The following is an 18,781-nucleotide window of genomic DNA, read 5'->3' on the forward strand; positions in this document are numbered from 1 at the left end:
GGAAGGCATGCCAGCAGGAGTGTGAGGCTGCTGGTTACATTGTATTTGCCGTCAGGGAGCAGAGAGAGGTGAATGCTGGTGTTTAGCTCACTTTCCCTTTTATAAAGTCTGGGACCCCTGCTCATGGAATGCTGTGTCCCACATTTAAAATAACTTCCTCTCTTAGTTCACTCAATCTAGAAACTCCTTCATAGACACACCCAGAGTCTTGTCTCCTAAATAATTATAGATCCTGTCAAGTTGGCAATCAGTATCAATCGTCACACCCCTCTAGAGAACCTTCATTTCAACTCTGGACTTTTCAGTTTCAGAAGTTCTGTTTAGTTGTTATAATTTCTGTCTCTTTGTTGATATTTTGAGCTTGTTCAGGTCTTTGGTTTCCTTTAAGCATTTTTTCCCCCTTTAAGCATTTTAAAGTCTGTGTTTGGTAAGTCCAATGTCGGGGCTGCTTCAGAGATGCTTCCCCCATGTTTGGGATATACTTTTCTGTCCCTTTGTCTGCCTTGTCATTTTTTTTTTTTTTTTTTTTTGTTGAAAACAGAGTATTTTGAATATTCTAGTAGGCACCTTCAGAAAAAAGCCTCCTCCCCATAGGCCCTTGCTCTTAGGATATATTGAGGCCTGTGGTGTCTACTGTCCCAGTGATTGTCTTGTGTTTGTTTTCTGCAGTTTGTTCCATATCTCAGCATTAGACAGGATGTGAGAGTATCTGTGAGTGCTGAAACTCAGCAATTTCCTTCCCTAAGCATTCCTCTGGTTGTCATAACTGCTTGATTAGTATCCAGAGTTCTGCAAAAGTTGATCCTATCAGTTTTGTCCAGCTTAGCACTTCAACACAGAACTCCTGTTTTGCTGTGTTGCATGACATCATCCGAAAAGGAACGTTTGGATAGTGTTGTGTCATCTGTATGGGTCCTCTTAAGTAGCAAATGTCATGTAGGAATAAATGTGCAAGAGTTTTGTTAGGGAAATGCTTGTGAGAGAGAGATGGTCAGGACCATGTTGACTATGTCCCAGGGTTGCACTGTTGTTTAGTTTTTAGCATTTGTGCCACTTTGAGCTGCCAGATACCCAAGTTTATAAGAAAACGGAGACTATAATGTGGCACCTTTGACTTTGCTGCTGGGCCTATTGCCCTCCTGTGCCTTCCTTTGAGGGAGTGTCTGTTTTGTATCTGTTGTTTCCTGCCCTGAAGAAGGTGTTGTGGGAAGAGGACAAATCACAGTGGACCATTGTTGGGATTGTTTAGAAAGGGTTTTTGTTTTAAAATAAAAATTGAGGTACAGTTTACCTTACCTTACGGTTTACTTATTTAAAATATAATTGAATGGATTTTGGTGTATTTCATTATTAATTTCTTTCAAACTTATGGTTAAAAAATATATAAAACAAATTTGTTGTTGTAGCCATTTCCAAGCATTCTGCTCAGTAACATTAACTATGTTCTTGTTGTTGGGCAACAATTTCATAAATCTGGTTCTAAAATGTCTATTATTCCAAATACATGACCTGTCTCCCTCCCCACATAACTCCAGTCAACTTCCTATTCCTATGGTTTTGCCCATTCTTGGGTCTTCATGTAAGTACAAAGCGTGTACTTTCTGCCTATAAAACAAAAGGAATCCCTACAGCTACATAATAAAGCACTAGGATCTTACTTGTTTCCCAATTACTACTTCTCTACTTTCACATATGATTGACTTAAGAGTAAAGCACCTCCCTTTGTGGCTGGCCCATTTCCTAGAGTATAATGATCTCAAGACTCATCATACTGTAGCATGTGTAAGAATGTCCTTCTTTGTAAGGCTGAGTAATGCTCCACTATGCTTGCTCTCACCATCATATCCCATCTCCTGGCTGCTGGGGACAGGAGATGAGCATGTCTCTGAGACTTGCTTTAAGGTGTATATGATGTATCTGGAAGTAGTATTGCTAGATCCTGTGGTTCTGTTTAACTTTTTGAAAGCATTTTGTTTTGTTTTTTGTCTGTAAAGGGAGGAGCTTTACTCTTAAGTCAGTCATATGTGAAAGTAGAGAAGTAGTAATTGGGAAACAAGATCCTAGTGCTTTATTATGTAGCTGTAGGGATTCCTTTTGTTTTATAGGCAGATAGAGTATCTATTCTAGTTGCCATGGGTATGCTGTTGAAGGTGACCTTTGGAGCAAACTGTTCCTGGAGGGTGGTGTTTTTCCATTGTGGGTCTCTCAGCTGAGGCTGGTGGTACCATGTATAGACCAGTTTTCTGCAGGCTGAGTACCTCATGTCTGGTAGAGTAGCTTCTCTTGCTTCACCCAGGCATAGGTGGCAGCTGGCCAGGTTCTTATTTGCCATTTAAGGTGATATAGACAGTGGGTAAGCTATCATAGTACTTCAGAGTTCTGGGCCTGAATGGAGGGCCGAGTTATATGGGTTAAACCTGCCAGGAGGACTTTGTCTGTTAGTGCCAGGCTTTGGGTCATGAGCATGGAGCTAACAGTGCTTGATGGATCATTCTTCTTTCCTGCAGGCCTTTACTTGATGGGGAGCAGGAGGGGTCATGTTTTGTTCTTTGCCAAACATAAAAAAAGAACCAGACTGGAAAATAAGATGATTGTATTTGTTGGTTTTATATCATAAGAGAGTACATTTGGGTTAGTGGTATGTGGTGGTTTGATAGACCCAAAGGCCTCATCTAGATCCTTGGATGGGAAGGGCTCCTGCTGCCTCACCAGGTGGTAGCAGAAAGCTTTCCTGCTTCCATGAGTGGGAAACCTGCTGTACCTTTAGAGATGGCTTGCAGCACTGACCTCATGTATCTCATAATGGTTGTGAAAAACTCTGCATCCTGCTTATATGTTGGTATTTGAAATTTTATGTGACTTTAACCAGTTGCAAAGTGTTTCTCTATTCCTAACATCACCTGGTCAGCTTTTGCTAGACATCTCTGGCTAGGAGCTGGAAGTTGCTGGATGAGCAAAAGGATTTCTCAATGAGGAACCATGAATTCCTGTGCTCAGTGCCTGTAGGTTGGTTCTAGTATGTAGGATAAGGTTGTCTCTGTCCAGAGTAGAAGGGCTTTTGGGGACCAGGAAAGGTGGAAACCTTCCTACGTAACATTTAGGGGCCAGGGCTCCTGAGACTTTCCCTCTAGGTACTCTGAGATTCAGGACTCCTAGAAGGTCTTTGAAAAGACCCAGGGGTAAAGATTTGTACCTGCCTTGACTCTGTGGCTACTGATTTATTCACCAACCTCAGAAGTACTTCCTTAGTTTCATTGTAACTCTTTCTTGCTGAATATTATGGCAAAACACTCAAGAATACCACAGACCTGATGTTGGTCTTTGCTTTATGTGTTCTCAAAGTTCACACATGAGTTTATTGGAAAATTAACAACATGTACATCATTTTAGGGAGTTGAATGTGAGGCTGAGTGAGAAAGTTTGCTGTTACATCATAAACAAATAGAATAAATTGATCATACTTTTACCAGCAATGCATTTCCCTGATGGAAATAAATTATTTGTAAAATCAGCCTCTCAATGCTTGTGGGCAGTTCAGTAAAAACTAATCACAACATTTTTTACATATAACACTTGATGCTCAAACTGGAGATGTTTCTGGCATCAAAACACATAACTATATTTAATAGGAAAACAGTAAAAGTTTACTAGTCCTGAAAAATAGTATATATAAAAGGTCATTTTTCCTACCGCTCACACTGACTCACATGCCGAGCCAGTTTTCAATTCTGTCTATTTTCCTGGTGTGTCACAGACAGGAAAGCCTAGTTTAATTCATCAGTCTTAGAGAGCATAAGCCACTGAGATGTTTTTTACAACCAGAAGTAGAAACACCTTTTAATATTTATTCTTAATGTTTACAAAAAACTGAACAAGATTACAGCCTTTTGTCTTTGAGAAGAAAAGAGAAACTGTATTTATAAAAATTGACTTGATAAAAAGTGAAAGTAAACTGTGGGTGCACTGGTTGTCCCAGCACTTAGGCTGAGGCAGTAAGATCACAAGTTTCATGCCAGCTTGAACAACATGGCAAGACTGTACCTCCTCCAAAAAGCAGAAAAGTGAAGCTGCTGCTTAGAACATAGCGTGAAAGGCGTCTTTTTAGCCACAGCAGTGGAGCGTGTGAGGCCTCAGGACACCCGGGTTCTTTTGCGTAGAGTGAGCACTCTTGGTACGGCGTCATTCAGCTTTTGCTTTTTAGTTCCTTGCTGGGATTTTCCTGCATCCCTTTGACTTGTCCTCTTTTGTCCTTTGGGTTTGAGGTCACACTGAGCCCCCTGGTTCTCTGCAGAACTGAGGGTGGGCACATCTTGACAGGTGGATTCCTGGACTGTGCTCTCCTCATCACCCACTCGGACATTCCCTGGGCTGTAGGCTGCCAGCTGACAGAGAGCTACAGCTGCTGTTTGCTTCTGTTCATCACTGCTGTCTACTGTGTGTACCTCTGGGGTCGTCCTGCTGTGGGCCTTGTCTTGCTGTGTCTCCACATGGCTTGTCTTATCTTCAGAACCTTTTGTCTCAGTCTTTAGAGCAGCTGCAGATTCTGCACCTTGTGGTGGGCCAGGGAAGACAGGCCTAGGAGCCCAGGCATTACAGGGATCCTTTACGGAGAGATTAAGTGGCAGGTCTTGCAGCCCTGAGAAGCCCAGGGTGTCTGCCTGGGCATTGTCTACATACTTGGGTCCATAAGTGGCGGCAGGGCTTGTCTCCAACTTTTTGGAGAGATTGAGGGGGCCTATCCTGGAGTGGTCCTCTGGGCTGGAGGGTGGAACCTCTGTGATGAGAGAGGTACTGGTCCCTATCTGGGCTGGAGGGTCATTGTTCATGGCCTGGAGGCTAGAAGAAATCAAGAGAAATCTTAGGAAAATTATCATGTAAAAGCATTTTGAGCAAGTGTGAACTTGGTGTTGAACAGAATTACATTGAAAATTTTGAAAAAAATTTTCTTACCTTTTTGGAGACCCTGTTCTGTTTGCAGGAGGCTGAGAATGAGGACTTTCTGAGCCCCTCTGGACAGCTTTGAAGGCAGTGGGGCTCTGCTCAGGCTGCTGGAGTCGCTCCAGGGCTCCTGAGGAGGCTGCTTTGTTTGAGAGGTCACACAGGCCTTCAAATGTTTGGCTTGTTTGGGTGAAATTGGTGGGGCTTGGCCTCCCTGGGGAGCCTGTGGCAGCGCTCCCTGCTCGGGGGCTCATTTTCGCCTCGTCTGCATCCCTTTGCCCATCTTTAGAAGGATCTTTTGCCTCGGGAACTGGACTTTCCTTCTCAAACTCTGTGTGTTTTCTGTGGGAGTTTGAAAGATTTAACTCGGAGGGACTTGAGGCTGGGTAAACCAGGGCTGCTTCTTCCAGTAGGCGAGAGCTTTGATCTCGTGTGATGCCAGTAACAGGTGGGAGCCTGAGACTGTAGGAGGGAAATGCCGAATCTGGTCTGTAAAATCCATAAGGAATTGGCAGATTTGAGTGATATTGCTGGAAAAATCTGTAGTGGTCATATGTTGATGGAGTTGTGTTCAAGTGTTTAGAGATTGGTCCAGGATGGGACAGGAAGTGTCTTTGGTCTTGGGACCCATAGACAGACAGCAAAGTGGTGTCACACTCAGGCGTGTTTCCAGTCAGGAGGTAGGGGGGATAGATGGCAGTCAGCCCATGTTCTGTGTAGAAGGGATGGGGGTACTCTGGGATTGCAGGGTGCATATAGGGAGAGATGGCACCAAACCCCTTTGTAGATGGGATTTTATGTGGAAACTCAGGTGGCAGAAATGGGGAACCAGCTTTCCAGGGGTAACTAGGAGTATGGAATGCAGACTTGCCATGGAAAGAGGTGGCTTTGGTGGTGGAGTTGGTTAATGCCAGCATTTCAGGAATCTCTGTGTCTTCTGGCCCCCTAAGTCTGTGCTCCCCAACTGGAACAAAGGCTGAAGACCTAACCCCACTGTCTAGGCAAGGCTGGGTACTAAGAATGGCTTCTGGTGTCATTTCTTTCTGTAGGGCTGGTTTCTGGGGACCCTTGTGAGTCCCCCGGGCCTGCATTTCTAGGTTCTCTTTGGCATCTTCCTTTGCAGATCCCTGTTGAGACTTTGGATCAAAGCTGGAGAGTCCATTTGGGAGAGATTTGGAAGTGGCTGGCTTTGAGGTGGGCTCTGGCTGGTGGGTCTGCTTAGGGTCCAGCGAACTAGATTTGGGGCACTTGGGAACACGATCTTGCTCTGACACTAAAGTAATAGAGTTTTTACAGAGACCATACTTCATGTGATTGAAAAGATGTGACTTCTCATTGCATGTAAAAGGACACTGGAAGCATTTGTACTTGAAGGGTTTTCCTGGGGGCCGTGGAATATAGTGTGGCTTTTTTGGTTTCCGTTCCTTTAGGAGACTCATTGTCCTTTGTATTTGGAGTCTGGTCTGCTCAGTGTGTGGTCACTGCTGACTCCTCTTTGACCAGGATGTGGTGGCTTTGAAGGAGGGAGTACTGGTCTTCTTTCCTGCTCTGAGTACTTTATTTGCAGCCAGCTCCACGTGCAGAGGGCCTAACAAGGAAAATTCCTTCCATCTGGCACCTAAAGCTGTGAAGGCAGACAGAGACTGGTATCAGGAGCAGTTAGTGGGCTGTTGCCTGCACTGTCACACTAAAGACAAATGAGAGGCCTCCTGCCTTTAGAGAGCTAGTGACACCTGTGTTGTGTCCCTACTAATCTACTCTGCTGGCAGCCAGCTTCCTGTGATACTGTCTCAGGCCTGACCTGTAAGAACTGCCTGGGCACCAAGAGAGCACGGTGCTAAAGGTGATTCTTTGAGTTTTGGGGACCTTTATTGTGCAATCTGGACTTTTCCTTGGTCCATTTCTATGGGGTTTCTGATAGGCTTCTGTACCATAGCCTCCCTTCTGAATCCTCTGTGGGAGCAGGCATTTAGTCACTATGCTATGGCAATGTTCAGTTAAGTGCTATAAGGCAGCTTGGCCTTGTTTACCTATTCTGCTGCTATATCTTATGTGTGAATATTTTTTTTTTTTTTTTTTTTTTTTTTGGTTTTTCGAGACAGGGTTTCTCTGTGTAGCTTTGCGCCTTTCCTGGAGCTCACTTGGTAGCCCAGGCTGGCCTCGAACTCACAGAGATCCGCCTGGCTCTGCCTCCCGAGTGCTGGGATTAAAGGCGTGCGCCACCAACGCCCGGCAATGTGTGAATATTTTAAAATGAGGAATATTTAAGAACATAGCACTTCATTCTGCTGCTTCTAAAGTCACAAATGAAAAGCCAACTTTTTTTAGGGGAGGTGGTGATGTTTGGGCCCATAGCTTCATATATGCTGGGCAATTGTACCCACTGTACTACATCCTTAGCCCTAGTAAGTAGCATTTATGTTGGCTCAAAAAATGTGGATGCTTTATTTCTGTTGTCTCAGTTTGCAGTACTGTTAGGATAATTTGCAAGTCCCTGAGTGACTTTATGTCCTGCCATTCATCAGTGTTTGAGAATAAACTTATAGATTTGCCCTTCCCTTCCTTGGATATATACCTTCTCAAGAGCACAGAGCAGTGTGGTATCCAGGTAGAGGGAGGAAGCCATTTTGCCTCAGGTGTCTCTTGTATCCAGATCTTATAGTGCTTCCTAACCCAAAGCTGAGCACTTAGCGAAGCTGCCTGCCTGGACATCTGGGGTGACTCTAGATGAAACTTTGGTATAGAAGTATTCAGGCCAGGCACCTTGATTTGTATAGGGTATGTGAAAAGGGAGAGATCTCCTACTAAGCATTTTAAACACTTAAAAATAACACTCAGTGGAAATTATTTAAGAAAATTGTTCTTAGCTTTAAAATTAAGTTAGTGAGAAAGGTGTAAAGCTGTAACCTGTAGACCTAGCCAGATACTTGTCTGTAAGCCAGATCCTCAGAAACAGAACCAGCCACTAACGTCTGCCTAAGTCCTCACTCTAAGTCTGTCTCTCTGTCCTCAGCATACATGTGTATAGTGGGCAGTGGGGTGGAGTGGCCAGCTACATGAGCGGGTTCTTTTTTTTTTTTTTTTTTTTTTTTGAGACAGGGTTTCTCTGTGTAGTTTTGCGCCTTTCCTGGAACTCATTTGGTAGCCCAGGCTGGCCTCGAACTCACAGAGATCCACCTGGCTCTGCCTCCCGAGTGCTGGGATTAAAGGCGTGCTCTACCACTGCCCAGCTATGAGTGGGTTCTTTATTTCTACTTGTATACTTTATACTCTGAGGATATTATCTGGTTTTATTTCTTTTTTCTTCTATTTTTTTTTTGTGTGTAAATATATATAATATATTTTACTATATATTTATTTTATACAAAATATATTATAATATTTATTATATAAAATAAATTATACATACATACTTATATGTTAAACACAAAGAACTATGCCCACACTGTGGTGTACACCTGCAGTTCTATCTTGTAGGAGAGGTTAAGGCATAGGGTCTCAAGTTCAAGACCTTTCTGTGCTGCTTAGCAAGATTTTTTTTCTCTCAAAACAACAGGAACAAGCTTTCAAAGAGCTAATGTGCTCTTCACCAGCTGCCCTATTACCGTAGTTTAGGGCTGTTTCGTTAAGTAGTTGTTTGGGAGAACAGTGGTTCAGCTGACACTGAAAATAGTCCACTGTGAGAGTCAGCAATAGCGGTGAGAGTGAAGCGCAGATTTTTAGATAAGAATGTCAGGTGCCCCATGACTGAGAGGAAGCTAGGGTCCTAGGCTTTTTTGGGGGATGTGGGAGACCAAGCTGTCAGAGGGGACCCTGCCTGGAATGCACTTTTGCTGCAGAAGCTTTGCACCCTGTCAAAGCTGATCATATGAACAGTGATAGCCTTGTGACTTTCTCTTCTCCCCATTAAAAGGAAAATGTAAAGAAATTCTCTGTGGGCCCAGCTTGTACCTGGAGTGCATTTTCCCTGCCTCTGTCAGGGAACCTGAGAAGCCTTGTCTGACTAGCTGATGAGGGCAGCTCGATAAGTCAGTGGGGCCTGTGCTGGCATGCTCATTACACTCTTGATTCTGAAGGCGTGAGAACCTCTGCAAGACAGGTTCCCATGGCTGTATAGGATATGTCATGGCACAGATCTGAGAGAGATGATTTCATCACTAACTGGGAGCATCATGATCAAAATGATGACAGTTGCAAACATTTATCGAGTGTGAGCTACTTCCCGGTTGCTGAGTATGGACATGGATACTGCACTATGTGTACTGGACAAGCTAGAAAGGCCCTTTTAGATGTAAGGAAATAATGATGGGCCTTCAGAAGCAACTTGAGTGAATGCTACTGATGGTTTGGGGTAGAAGAAATAAGCACACCACTTGGTTAAATATTTAATACCCACAGTGGTTAAATAAGCCCACTGTCATGGTAACGTTTTCTTTTGTCTTATATATAGGAGACAAATGGCTTACAAATCACCATATGTTGTCCTAAAAAGTAACTTAGAAAATAATTGCTATTATATATGTATAAAGTTATCAACCCCCCAAAAGTTATATACGTTATATATTAAATATTAAAATGTAATATATTCTATTATTAAAAAGTAAAATGCTATTTGAAGTTTTGATTTGAACTTTTTGCCTTTTTATTTTTTGGCCTACTCATCCTCAGGACAGTGAGCAGGCTGGGTGGGATAATCCCCAGTGGCTCTTGTGCAAGGGTTCTAGAGTGAGACTATTTACTGAGGTATTAAAACTGGAAGGGAATGAGTATAAAAATGGAGGCTTAGCTGTAGTAGTTTCAGTACCTTTGGATAAACTGACCCCTCAGGATTTCACAATTGCTAATTAGAGCAGAGCACTCACTGCTTGGAGGCAGGTGTAAGGCGGGTGTAACTCATCTATAAAACTACTGTGTTAGAGAAGTAAGTGGGATAAAATTGATGCTTTTGTAAGCTTTCGAATGATGATGTCAGCCTGTGAGTTCTCTGTCCTACCCAAGTGAGGTTTATGAGTATGAAGAAACTAACCCACAGCCTTGACTGCAGCCAGGCACATATGTCTGTGGGCATGGAGGCTTATAATAAATAAGTCCTGAGTGGTCAGTTTATACCTGCTGGACTTTGTCTGGCAGCTGTTAGTGTTAAATATTCTCAAAAGTGCATGTTGTTGCCTAAACAGTAAAGCCTGGAACTTTGACTGTTTACAGTAAGTTTGGATTTGTATTCAAAGGTGAAGCTCTTCCTAAAGGCAATAAGAAGGGTATATGACTATCTCTTTTTTTGGGGTGTGCCTGTTACTACTCTGGAAGGCTATATGTGGAGCTATGCCTGTCTGAGAACTGTAGTGTTAGCCTGTTTGATGCTGACACAACCCCAGAGGAGTTTTACCTGGCATCTTACCCTCCTCCCTTTCACTTCCCATGTGATGGTCAGGAGGTTCATGAGGGTGTCCCCCACAGATACCCAACCTGGGTCGGGCTGCTGGTAGAGTGCTTCCAGGTATTCTCTGTCTTCTTGGGGAAATCCCTGTTCTCAAACATGCCTCCCCAGACCACCTTGACTTGAGATTTTCTTCTCTGAATCATCTTGGGATGCACTAGAGACTATCTGCAATAGTACAGTGTCCAGCTTAAGATCTATAGGACCTGTCCTAATTTTTCTGCTGACATATTTTAGCTGTGTGAGTTGAGACTTGAATAGCTCTTATATTCAGCTGCTTGACTTTGCCTTTCGAAAGGGCCCTGGGCTGAGAGCACCTTCCTTCTGCCCACAGTGTGCCATCCGGGATACCTGCCCACACAGGGAGTACTGTGTGGTTTCGGTTGGCCACAGAGTTCTGTTTGTCTTTAAAGCACTTTAGCTGATCCCTAAGTGTGGACATGTAATGTAGCTGCTGGTATCAAGGCAACAGTGAGTGGCTGGCTGGTTTTGAGAGTTTCTAAGGGGTTTGCACTTAGAAAACAGACAAGAGAAAGAGTAATTTAAAAGAACTCTGGTAGGACACAATGAAGGTAATTACAGCTTTGCTTTATAGGACAGCGATGTGACAGGCTGGGTAGCTATGTTTGTCCTGTGAATTGACCTGCAAATCAAGACAGTGCTGTAATATTCCTCCTGGTGGTGTCCAGCTGTCTGGCACAGAGCCTCGCAGGTGGAACGTCGTGAAGGGCATGCTATAATTACAGCACTGTGATGTGGCATTATTGCACCACTCAAGGGCACGCCACTGTCGTCTACCCACTGGGGTGTCGCAAGAACGAGATTTGTGAGTTTTACTTCAGCTGAGCTTTTGCAGTGACTGGCCGCCACTCCCTCCCAAACTTTCTGTTCTTTAAGATGAAGGTGAACTTAGGACGGCCATAACTTTAGAGGAAAGCAATTTTCTAGAGTATGGAAGAAAAGATCCAGAAAACAGATGGGTTCTGTTGTGTTGGCACATAGTACACACACAGCTCCCAGGCCAGCATTGCACCAGAGATCACCTTGCCCCATGTTTCCTTAACATACCAGTCTAAAATACCAGAGAGCCTTTGCTAATGCTCAGAAAACACTAGTAGGTGGTTCTGCTTAAATGAAATCTGATTTGGTTGGATTTAGCTGATTACTTGATCAGTAATAATTTTCATGCAGATTATGGGAAATTTCATATAGGAAAAATACCCTCCTCCCCGTGTGTGTAACCTTAACAACCAAACAGAAACTTAAACTTTGCTGGCTTCTTGTTTTTGAAAGGTTTTGTCAAAGCAGCACTTATTTTAAACTTGAAAAGTTTTTGGTATTAAACTGAAGATGAAAAACAGCAGCTGTATAGTTATGTTTCTATACATACACATGATTTTTGCCTCTTTTATGTTGAAACTTGTAATTTCTTTGAGAAGTAGGGAACAGTTAAGTGCTAGTATAAATCCATGTTTTAGTTTATTTTTAAAATAAATTTTATAGCAGAAAAAAGGGCTTGATTTCTAAATAAGCTTGCTCATATCTTAGAATAAAGTATCAGCCCCATTTTGTAGTTGTGGTCTGCATCCCCAAAGTGCACCTGCTAGGTTCTGAGTAATCCTTAGGGAATAAAACAGGAAAGAGCAGACAACAGCAAGCAATTTACCTACACAGATACGGAAAGACACATTGTAGAGTAGTTTTGAAAGAAAACTTGAAGAAATCGTAAACACTTACCAGAGGTGGGTAGTGCTGGGATGAGGAGTCCTTCTGTGCAAGGTGCTGAGGGCTGAGGAGCAGGATCTGTTCTCACGCTGGCTCGCTGGCTCGGTGAAACTGGAGCCGGCTGTTCCAGTGGGAGGGATTTAAGTGTAGGAGTTGAGCCCTCAGGGCGTAGAGATGCACCTGATATTCCTCCGCCTGCAGCTACAATTCATGTGTTTGCACCCACTGAGCTCTACACAGCCTCACTGAGCAGGGTCCTGTGCCACTCCAGGTGCCCCGTAGGACTCTAGGTTCACTGTGTGTGTGTGTGTGTGTGTGTGTGTGTGTGTGTGTGTGTGTGTGTGTGTGTGTGTGTGTGTGGTGTCCTGTCAGGGCTGCCCTGTTGCAGAAGAGTCAGGATCCCAGAATGCAGAGTATAGTGCTGATGTACTTCTCTTATAAGCGTTTGATGTATGTTAAAGATTCAGGTGTAGAAATTCCCTTCTGTACTCCAGCATATGCACATAGCAGCAGAGAAACACAAGTTTATCTTAAAAGACATGTCACCAAAGACAATACTAATAGTGTTTTTTTTTTCTTTTCTTTTTTCTTTTTTTCCTGTGAGGGCTAGAGAAGCCTCTGACCACCTTTGTGATTTTTACCCTTCTTCCCAAGGATTTTTGTTGAGGTCACCCCGAGAACCAGGGTGACAAAGAGGATGCTAACCTTGCTGCCTTGTCACAGGAACCTGCCGGAACATGCCCAGGGCCTGCACTGGTTATGGAGCTGACATGTGTTGTCTGTCATTCAGGTGTCAGCAGTGTACACCCTCACACCCCCTCTTTAAGGAATAAATCAGATTTTTGATTTTGGAGCCATTGTATCCCCCCACCCCATTTACTTATTTGCTCTGAGACTTGTGTGGGCTGCAGTGAAGGACAGAATGTGTTATCATTTTGGGTACAGGGAAAGGACAATGTGGTGGTTGCCAGGCTCTTGGTCATACCTGAAGCTGCTGGCAAGAGCCAGGCACCAAAACACAAAGGACAGGCTCCCTGGGGTTGGAGCACTGGTGCTCTCCCCCGACCTGTTTAAGACTTAAGATTTAACTTGGCTTCACCTTTATCTTTAATTCTTTTTTGTTGTTGTTTTTAGATTTATTTATGTATATGAGTGTTTTGTCTGTATGTATCTATGTGTACCATATGCTTGCCTGGTGCCCACAGAGGATATCAGAGCCCTCAGTACTGGAGCTACACACAGTTGTGAGCCACCTTGTAGGTGCCAGGAATTGAACCTGGATCCTCTGGAAGAACAGCCAGTGCTCTCAACCAGTCCCTATTTTTAATTCTTTAAAATTTTCTTCAGTCACTTTTGTCTTATTTATATGAAGAATCAAAAAGAGATGTACACTCTTATCCTAAGAACAGCAGTTCCCTGGGATTCCTCACATCTCTTGCTGGGTAGCAAATTACCTTACACTCTGGCTTGAGACATTCACCAGTTTGTTTGTGGTCATGGAAGGAGTCTGGACAGAGCTCCTGGGGCAGTGATTCTACTCCGTGGTATTTACTGAGGCTCCCCGGTGTGATGAAGTCCCCTAGCTAGAGGACTCCACAGAAGATGATGGCCTTTTGGACATCTCAGGACTCCAAGAGAGCTAAGAGTCACCCTACTGCCATTTCTGTTGCACTTCTTTTGTGGGGCAGTTGGGGCAAGCTGGGCTCAAGGGAAGGTTAGTAGGAAACTGCTGATGTTTTCCCTCCACTCCACTCACCTATTGCAGAGTATTTGGTATTTACTCCTCGATTCTTATTTGCAATCCCTATTTCAGGTGTTTTCAGTTGACTTCCTTAGTGGCAAAAGAGGCTTAATTCTTCTGCCTCTGTGTCACCTCCCACATCCTCCTGGGGGCTCTACCTCCTTCCTGTGTGGGGACTATATTCCTTGAATCCATGCCACCTTCTCACTTAGGTCAGTGCTGTCTTTGATGCTGTATGGCTTCTACATTTCCTCCCCTCTTTTCTCTAACTACCCGTGTATCTTGTTTTTTGTATTTCATAGTCAGTGTGGACAATGCTATACTCAACCCCTAAACACTTGAACAGACATTGATTTAATGTTATTTTATAGTGTTTCCTTCAGTGGAGAGTCCTCATGCAGCAAGTGTGGCATTTAATGGGCATTGACTGTTTTGAGGCCCAGCCTTGCCACCATTTTCCTACATGGTTTGGCAGCTGTGGACTGATGACATCCAGATGCTCTGGATTTTGATTAAGGGCAAGCTCTGGCTTTATGAGCGCATGTATAGTCGCCTCTTCGTTCACCTTATAGTCTCAATTTCCTTAACTGTATCTTCTGTCATTGCCATGAAGCCTATTCCACAATCAGGATCTCTGGCTTCTGAGAGTTGTGAGTGACCTTGCTTAGATACCTTGTCCTAACTTCCCTGAATATTTCACTGATAGTTTCTGACAGGATGGGAGAGCTTCAGGACTTTATGCAGGGATTCAACTCTGTCTCCTGCAGGGCAGGATTTCTTGAGTGCTAGTTGGTTGAAAGAAATCCCAGAGTTGTTGGTGGCCGAGACCTTGGGCTTTTTATGGACTCTGTTGTGTAGGGAATGGCTGGGCTTCCTCTTTGATCCCTTACCAAATGTGCCTGTAGCCTCCCAATGCTTCTTCCTGTTGCTATGTTCCCTATCCTCTTTGACCTCATGGCTTATGCCCTAGAAAGCTAAGGAGGGTCTGGAGAGATAGCTTAGCAATTAAAAGCTCTATCAGTGGACCTAGGGTCTATTCCTAGCACCTACAAGGTGGCTCCCCCATCTGTCCCAGGGGATCTGGTGCCCTCTTCTGGCCTCTGGGGGCGGGGGTACCAAGTACGAATATGGTGCATAGTCCTAGATGCAGGCAAAACATCTGCAGACATAAAAAGAGTTGTCTTTAGTGAGGTTCAAACCTTATGTTTGGTCTCAGTCTTTTACATGGCCTAGCTGTCCTGTTGAAGTTTCTGAGAAGTAGGTAAAATCTTAGGGGAGAGGACTGGGAGTGGCAGTTGGTGTTTACTGATCATCTTCCTGTGGGCCCCTGTGCTGAGTGCCACTTGCATCATTACTTGTAGTCACAGGAACTGCTGTGCACCTGCTTTACAAGAGTTAAATGAGCACAAAAGGGGTTAAGTAACTTGACCCAGGAACCTAGTCTGGTAGGTAACAATTTCATCACGTGGCATGGGAGGTAAGCTGGGGTATAGAGTGGGTGTCTGGGGCAATTGCCATCTCTGGACAGCAGCATCCCAGCCGAGTGCAGACAGGTGCTGTTGGGTACAGGTAGTGCTATGAATTTGGTCAGCTGACCAGAGCCATCTGAGGGACACTTTCCTTCTTCACTGCAGGGTATGGAAGGCAAGCAGTGTGGTCAGAGGTAACATAGGTGCTCCTCCACAGCTTGGCTTGGCTCTCAGTTTCCTTCCTGTCCCTTAAACATCTTTTTACCCGTGCTTGGCCTACTGAGTCTACTTTGATGCAACTCAGGGCTGTGCAATATGTAAGAGGGTCAGCACAGACTTTGCCAAGTCTGGTGAGTCACCTCATACAGCAACCTCTCTCAGAAAACATCTTTGAAGAAGGAAGAAGGGGAATCACTTATATTTCTGCCCTCCTTACAGGAAATCACAAGATTTTTCCTGTAATTTTTTTTTTTTTTTTTTTTTTTTGGTGTGTGTGTGTGTGTGTTCCTCCTTTGTGAGGAACATCTGGAAAGTAAAAAGGAAATGGAAATTGCTGTAGTGATATTACAAGTCTGGTTTCGGTTTTTCAGTGCCCTGCAGTGCCCCAGGGGCAGTTCTAGGTAGCAGACAGCTCACTCTGAGGCGCTCTACTCATCTCCTCTGAAATTGAGCTCTATACTGGTGACATGTTTGGGATAGGAGTGCAGGGTCCTTGAGTGGCAGGACAACAGTAGCTCCATCCTGCCCAGTTCCAGACTCCAGTGGAGTGTACAGCGTTCTGGGGTTTGTGGCAGTCTTGTACTCCTGAGCTTTTAAGAGCAGTAACAGAAGGCCCAGGGCCTGTCCCAGGTCTTAGTAAGTCTGTCTTTGACCTTGTCTTGATGGATTCTTTCCCATTGAAGAGGGTGTCTCTTAGGGTTTCTTGATTGGAATTCCTTTTCAGTTAGGGTTGTAGTAATGCCAGACTATCCATGGAAACAAGTTATTTGCCAATTCCCTAAGAGTCCTGATCTTGAGCTAGTCCTGAGGTGATAGATGGCCCCTTCCCGGTATCTCTTCTTCTCCTTCCCAGGCTGGACTGTGAAATGCTCTGTGCCCAGTGGTCTGGACACTTTTCCAGACTTGGGTTTGGCCCTAGGCACTGCTCTTGTTTTGCTCAGAGTCACTGGCCAGATCTGGAGCGGTAGCCCAGGGGGCAAGTCCTGCTGTTCAGTAGACAGAACTGTTCAGAGCTTCTGCAGGCCCAGCAGGGCATCTGGCCAAGATGGGGAGGAGCCACCTCCCTCCCTCCTTGCTTTTATTCCTAGAACCTCTCCAGGATGGTGGGCCAGATGTGGGCTATGATCACTGATTACTGACCAAAGAGGCCTGTGCCCCATCTCACAGCCTTAGGGGTTCTCATCTGCCACAAGGCAAGAGGTGGACATGTTAATGGAGCCCTTAGTGCTTCCTGGCAGTCTTTAGGACTCAGATGTGTCTAACTTTTTGACATTGGAACATTACATTCTTGTTTACAGAGTTTATGTTCAAGAACTTGCAATTGAATTACCAAAACAAAACAACAAAAAACCCTCAATGTTTTAAGTAGTTTTACAATTTTGTGTAGGGCTGAGGCTCCATTTATCACTCTCCCTGGCCATATGTACCCCTTGGGTTGAACATACATGGTAGGTAGTATACTTAGTTTCTTATTTTAAACAAAACTAAGACTATCAGTGGATTTCATTCACCTGTTTGGCAATACAGAGTTAGTTGGGCAGTTCTAGTGAGATAGGGTTAAAGTGTGCTAGAAAGTTTTATTGTTGGTCATTTACTTTCCTGAGAGGGGTAAATGTAGAGCTTCAGGAAACCTGAAGGCTCAGATGGTGATACCATCACTTAAGTTTTGATTTCTTTATTAAGGTGATGCCACTCTGAGCTTTTGTAGACTTGGAGATAATTTGTTTTGGAGAGTAGGTAGGACAAAAAGCACCTCTTACACTTTTCCTGCAAAGGCTCATGAGGGTGAGTGGTGTCTCATTGAGAGGTGCCCTGTGGTGGGAGGCCTGGCTGTACCAGAATGTGGCCTGTGGGCAGCTTGTGTAGGGCACATGTTCTCGGCTCTTTTGCCTCTGAGCTGTGTGGAACCAGGTTCCTTGTGGCTCTTCAAGAGCCTTCAGGGTGAATGATTGAGGGTGAAAGGCTTTTTGTTTGTGTTTGTGTAAACAGTCCCTGGTTCTTCTCCTGGTGTTGGTTGGCTCCAATGCTCTGTGTCTAAAGGGAAACCCGAAACCGTGAGCAGCGGCTTGCTTTGTCTTTGATTGGGAAACTCAGTTTGGGCTTGTGAACTTGGGCCAAGTCTCGAGGATTCCCACAGTTTTCCTCACCTGCCTGCTCTCCCAGCACAGCAGTGCAGCTCTGGGGCCTTGTTTTCTGGCCATGCTTGGAACTTGTTAGTTTTCCAGGTATAGCTCAGGAAGTTTTTTCTGGAAACTTTTGCTGTGCTCACAGCTATAGAGAGAAGTTAGTTAAACTGAACAGGGACAGGTAAAATTTAAAAATTGACATTAAGATTTCCTTTTTTCTCCTCATGCTACACATAATAAGAAATGTGATAGTAATATCAGTAAGCAGACAGAGATGAGCGAAAAGCTCAGTCCTTCTTCCCACACTTCTCCACACTGGTGTGTCTGCTGTCTGCTGAATCACATTCTTCACCACGCTTGATCTTCAAGGTTATTCTTTCTCATCGGCTGTGTCCTGAGCCTGTCACTTTCCATCTGTTGCAGGGAGTGTCTTTCAGCTTCTTACTTTTTTCAAAACGTTCATTTTGATCTGCTTTCCTTTTCTCTGTTATGATAAATTTCATTGCTTCTTTTCTCAACTTTTATTGTTGCTGCTGTTTTGAGACAGAATCTTGCTATATAGCTATCACTGGCCTCAGAGCAATCTTCCCACTGCTTCCTGAGTGCTGGAATTATAGACATTAATTTTTCATTTTAATTTTTTAACTTAATGTATATGGATATTTTATCTGCATGTATGTCTGTTATTTATTTAATGTGTATGAATGTTTTGTCTGCATGTATGTCTGTGTACTACATGCATGCCTGGTGCCTACAGAGTCCAAAAGAGGGCATCAGATCCCCTGGGACCAGAATTACAGATGATTGAGAGCCATCATGTGGATGCTGGGAATTAAACCTGAGTCCTCTGATAAAGAAGCCAGTGCTCTTAACTGCTGAGCCATCTTTCTAGTCCCACTTTTCATATTTTAAAAGATAAGAGTCTTCTGGCCTCTGAGGGCACCAGGTGTGCAGGTGGTGCACAGACATACTTGCAGGCAAAACACCCGTACACATTTAAAGAAAAAAACAAAACAAAACAAAAAAAACAAAAAACAAAAAAAAAGGACAAGGTCTTGCAGTATAGTCCATACTGGCTTGGAACTCATAATCTTCCTGTCTCATCTATCCCAGTGCTAGGAATTCA

At 44.1% G+C, this 18,781-nt stretch overlaps 2 protein-coding genes across 2 annotated transcripts in view; one reads left to right on the plus strand and one right to left on the minus strand.

The window, feature by feature from the left end:
* Window positions 1–18,781, plus strand: part of Tbcd (tubulin folding cofactor D) — a 167,564-nt gene that overhangs the window by 57,922 nt on the left and 90,861 nt on the right. The gene's annotated exons all lie outside the window — the stretch shown is intronic.
* Znf750 (zinc finger protein 750) lies at window positions 3,321–12,227 on the minus strand. The gene is made up of 3 exons (XM_006987623.3): window positions 12,113–12,227; window positions 4,951–6,562; window positions 3,321–4,836 (listed from the first exon to the last, which is right to left on the minus strand). The coding sequence occupies exons 2-3, from the start codon at window positions 6,375–6,377 to the stop codon at window positions 4,131–4,133; spliced, it is 2,133 nt and encodes a 710-aa protein (XP_006987685.1). The 5' UTR covers window positions 6,378–6,562; window positions 12,113–12,227; the 3' UTR covers window positions 3,321–4,130.

Source organism: Peromyscus maniculatus, chromosome 8 (genome assembly GCF_049852395.1).
Source record: "Peromyscus maniculatus bairdii isolate BWxNUB_F1_BW_parent chromosome 8, HU_Pman_BW_mat_3.1, whole genome shotgun sequence".
Taxonomy (NCBI): domain Eukaryota; kingdom Metazoa; phylum Chordata; class Mammalia; order Rodentia; family Cricetidae; genus Peromyscus; species Peromyscus maniculatus.

Excerpts from the sequence above, each read along its gene's own strand:
- Znf750 (XM_006987623.3), bottom strand. The coding sequence starts at position 6,377 with ATGAGTCTCCTAAAGGAACGGAAACCAAAAAAGCCACACTATATTCCA. Across the intron at positions 4,837-4,950 it reads AGAACAGGGTCTCCAAAAAG|CCTCCAGGCCATGAACAATG; the intron begins GTAAGAAAATTT and ends GATTTCTTCTAG.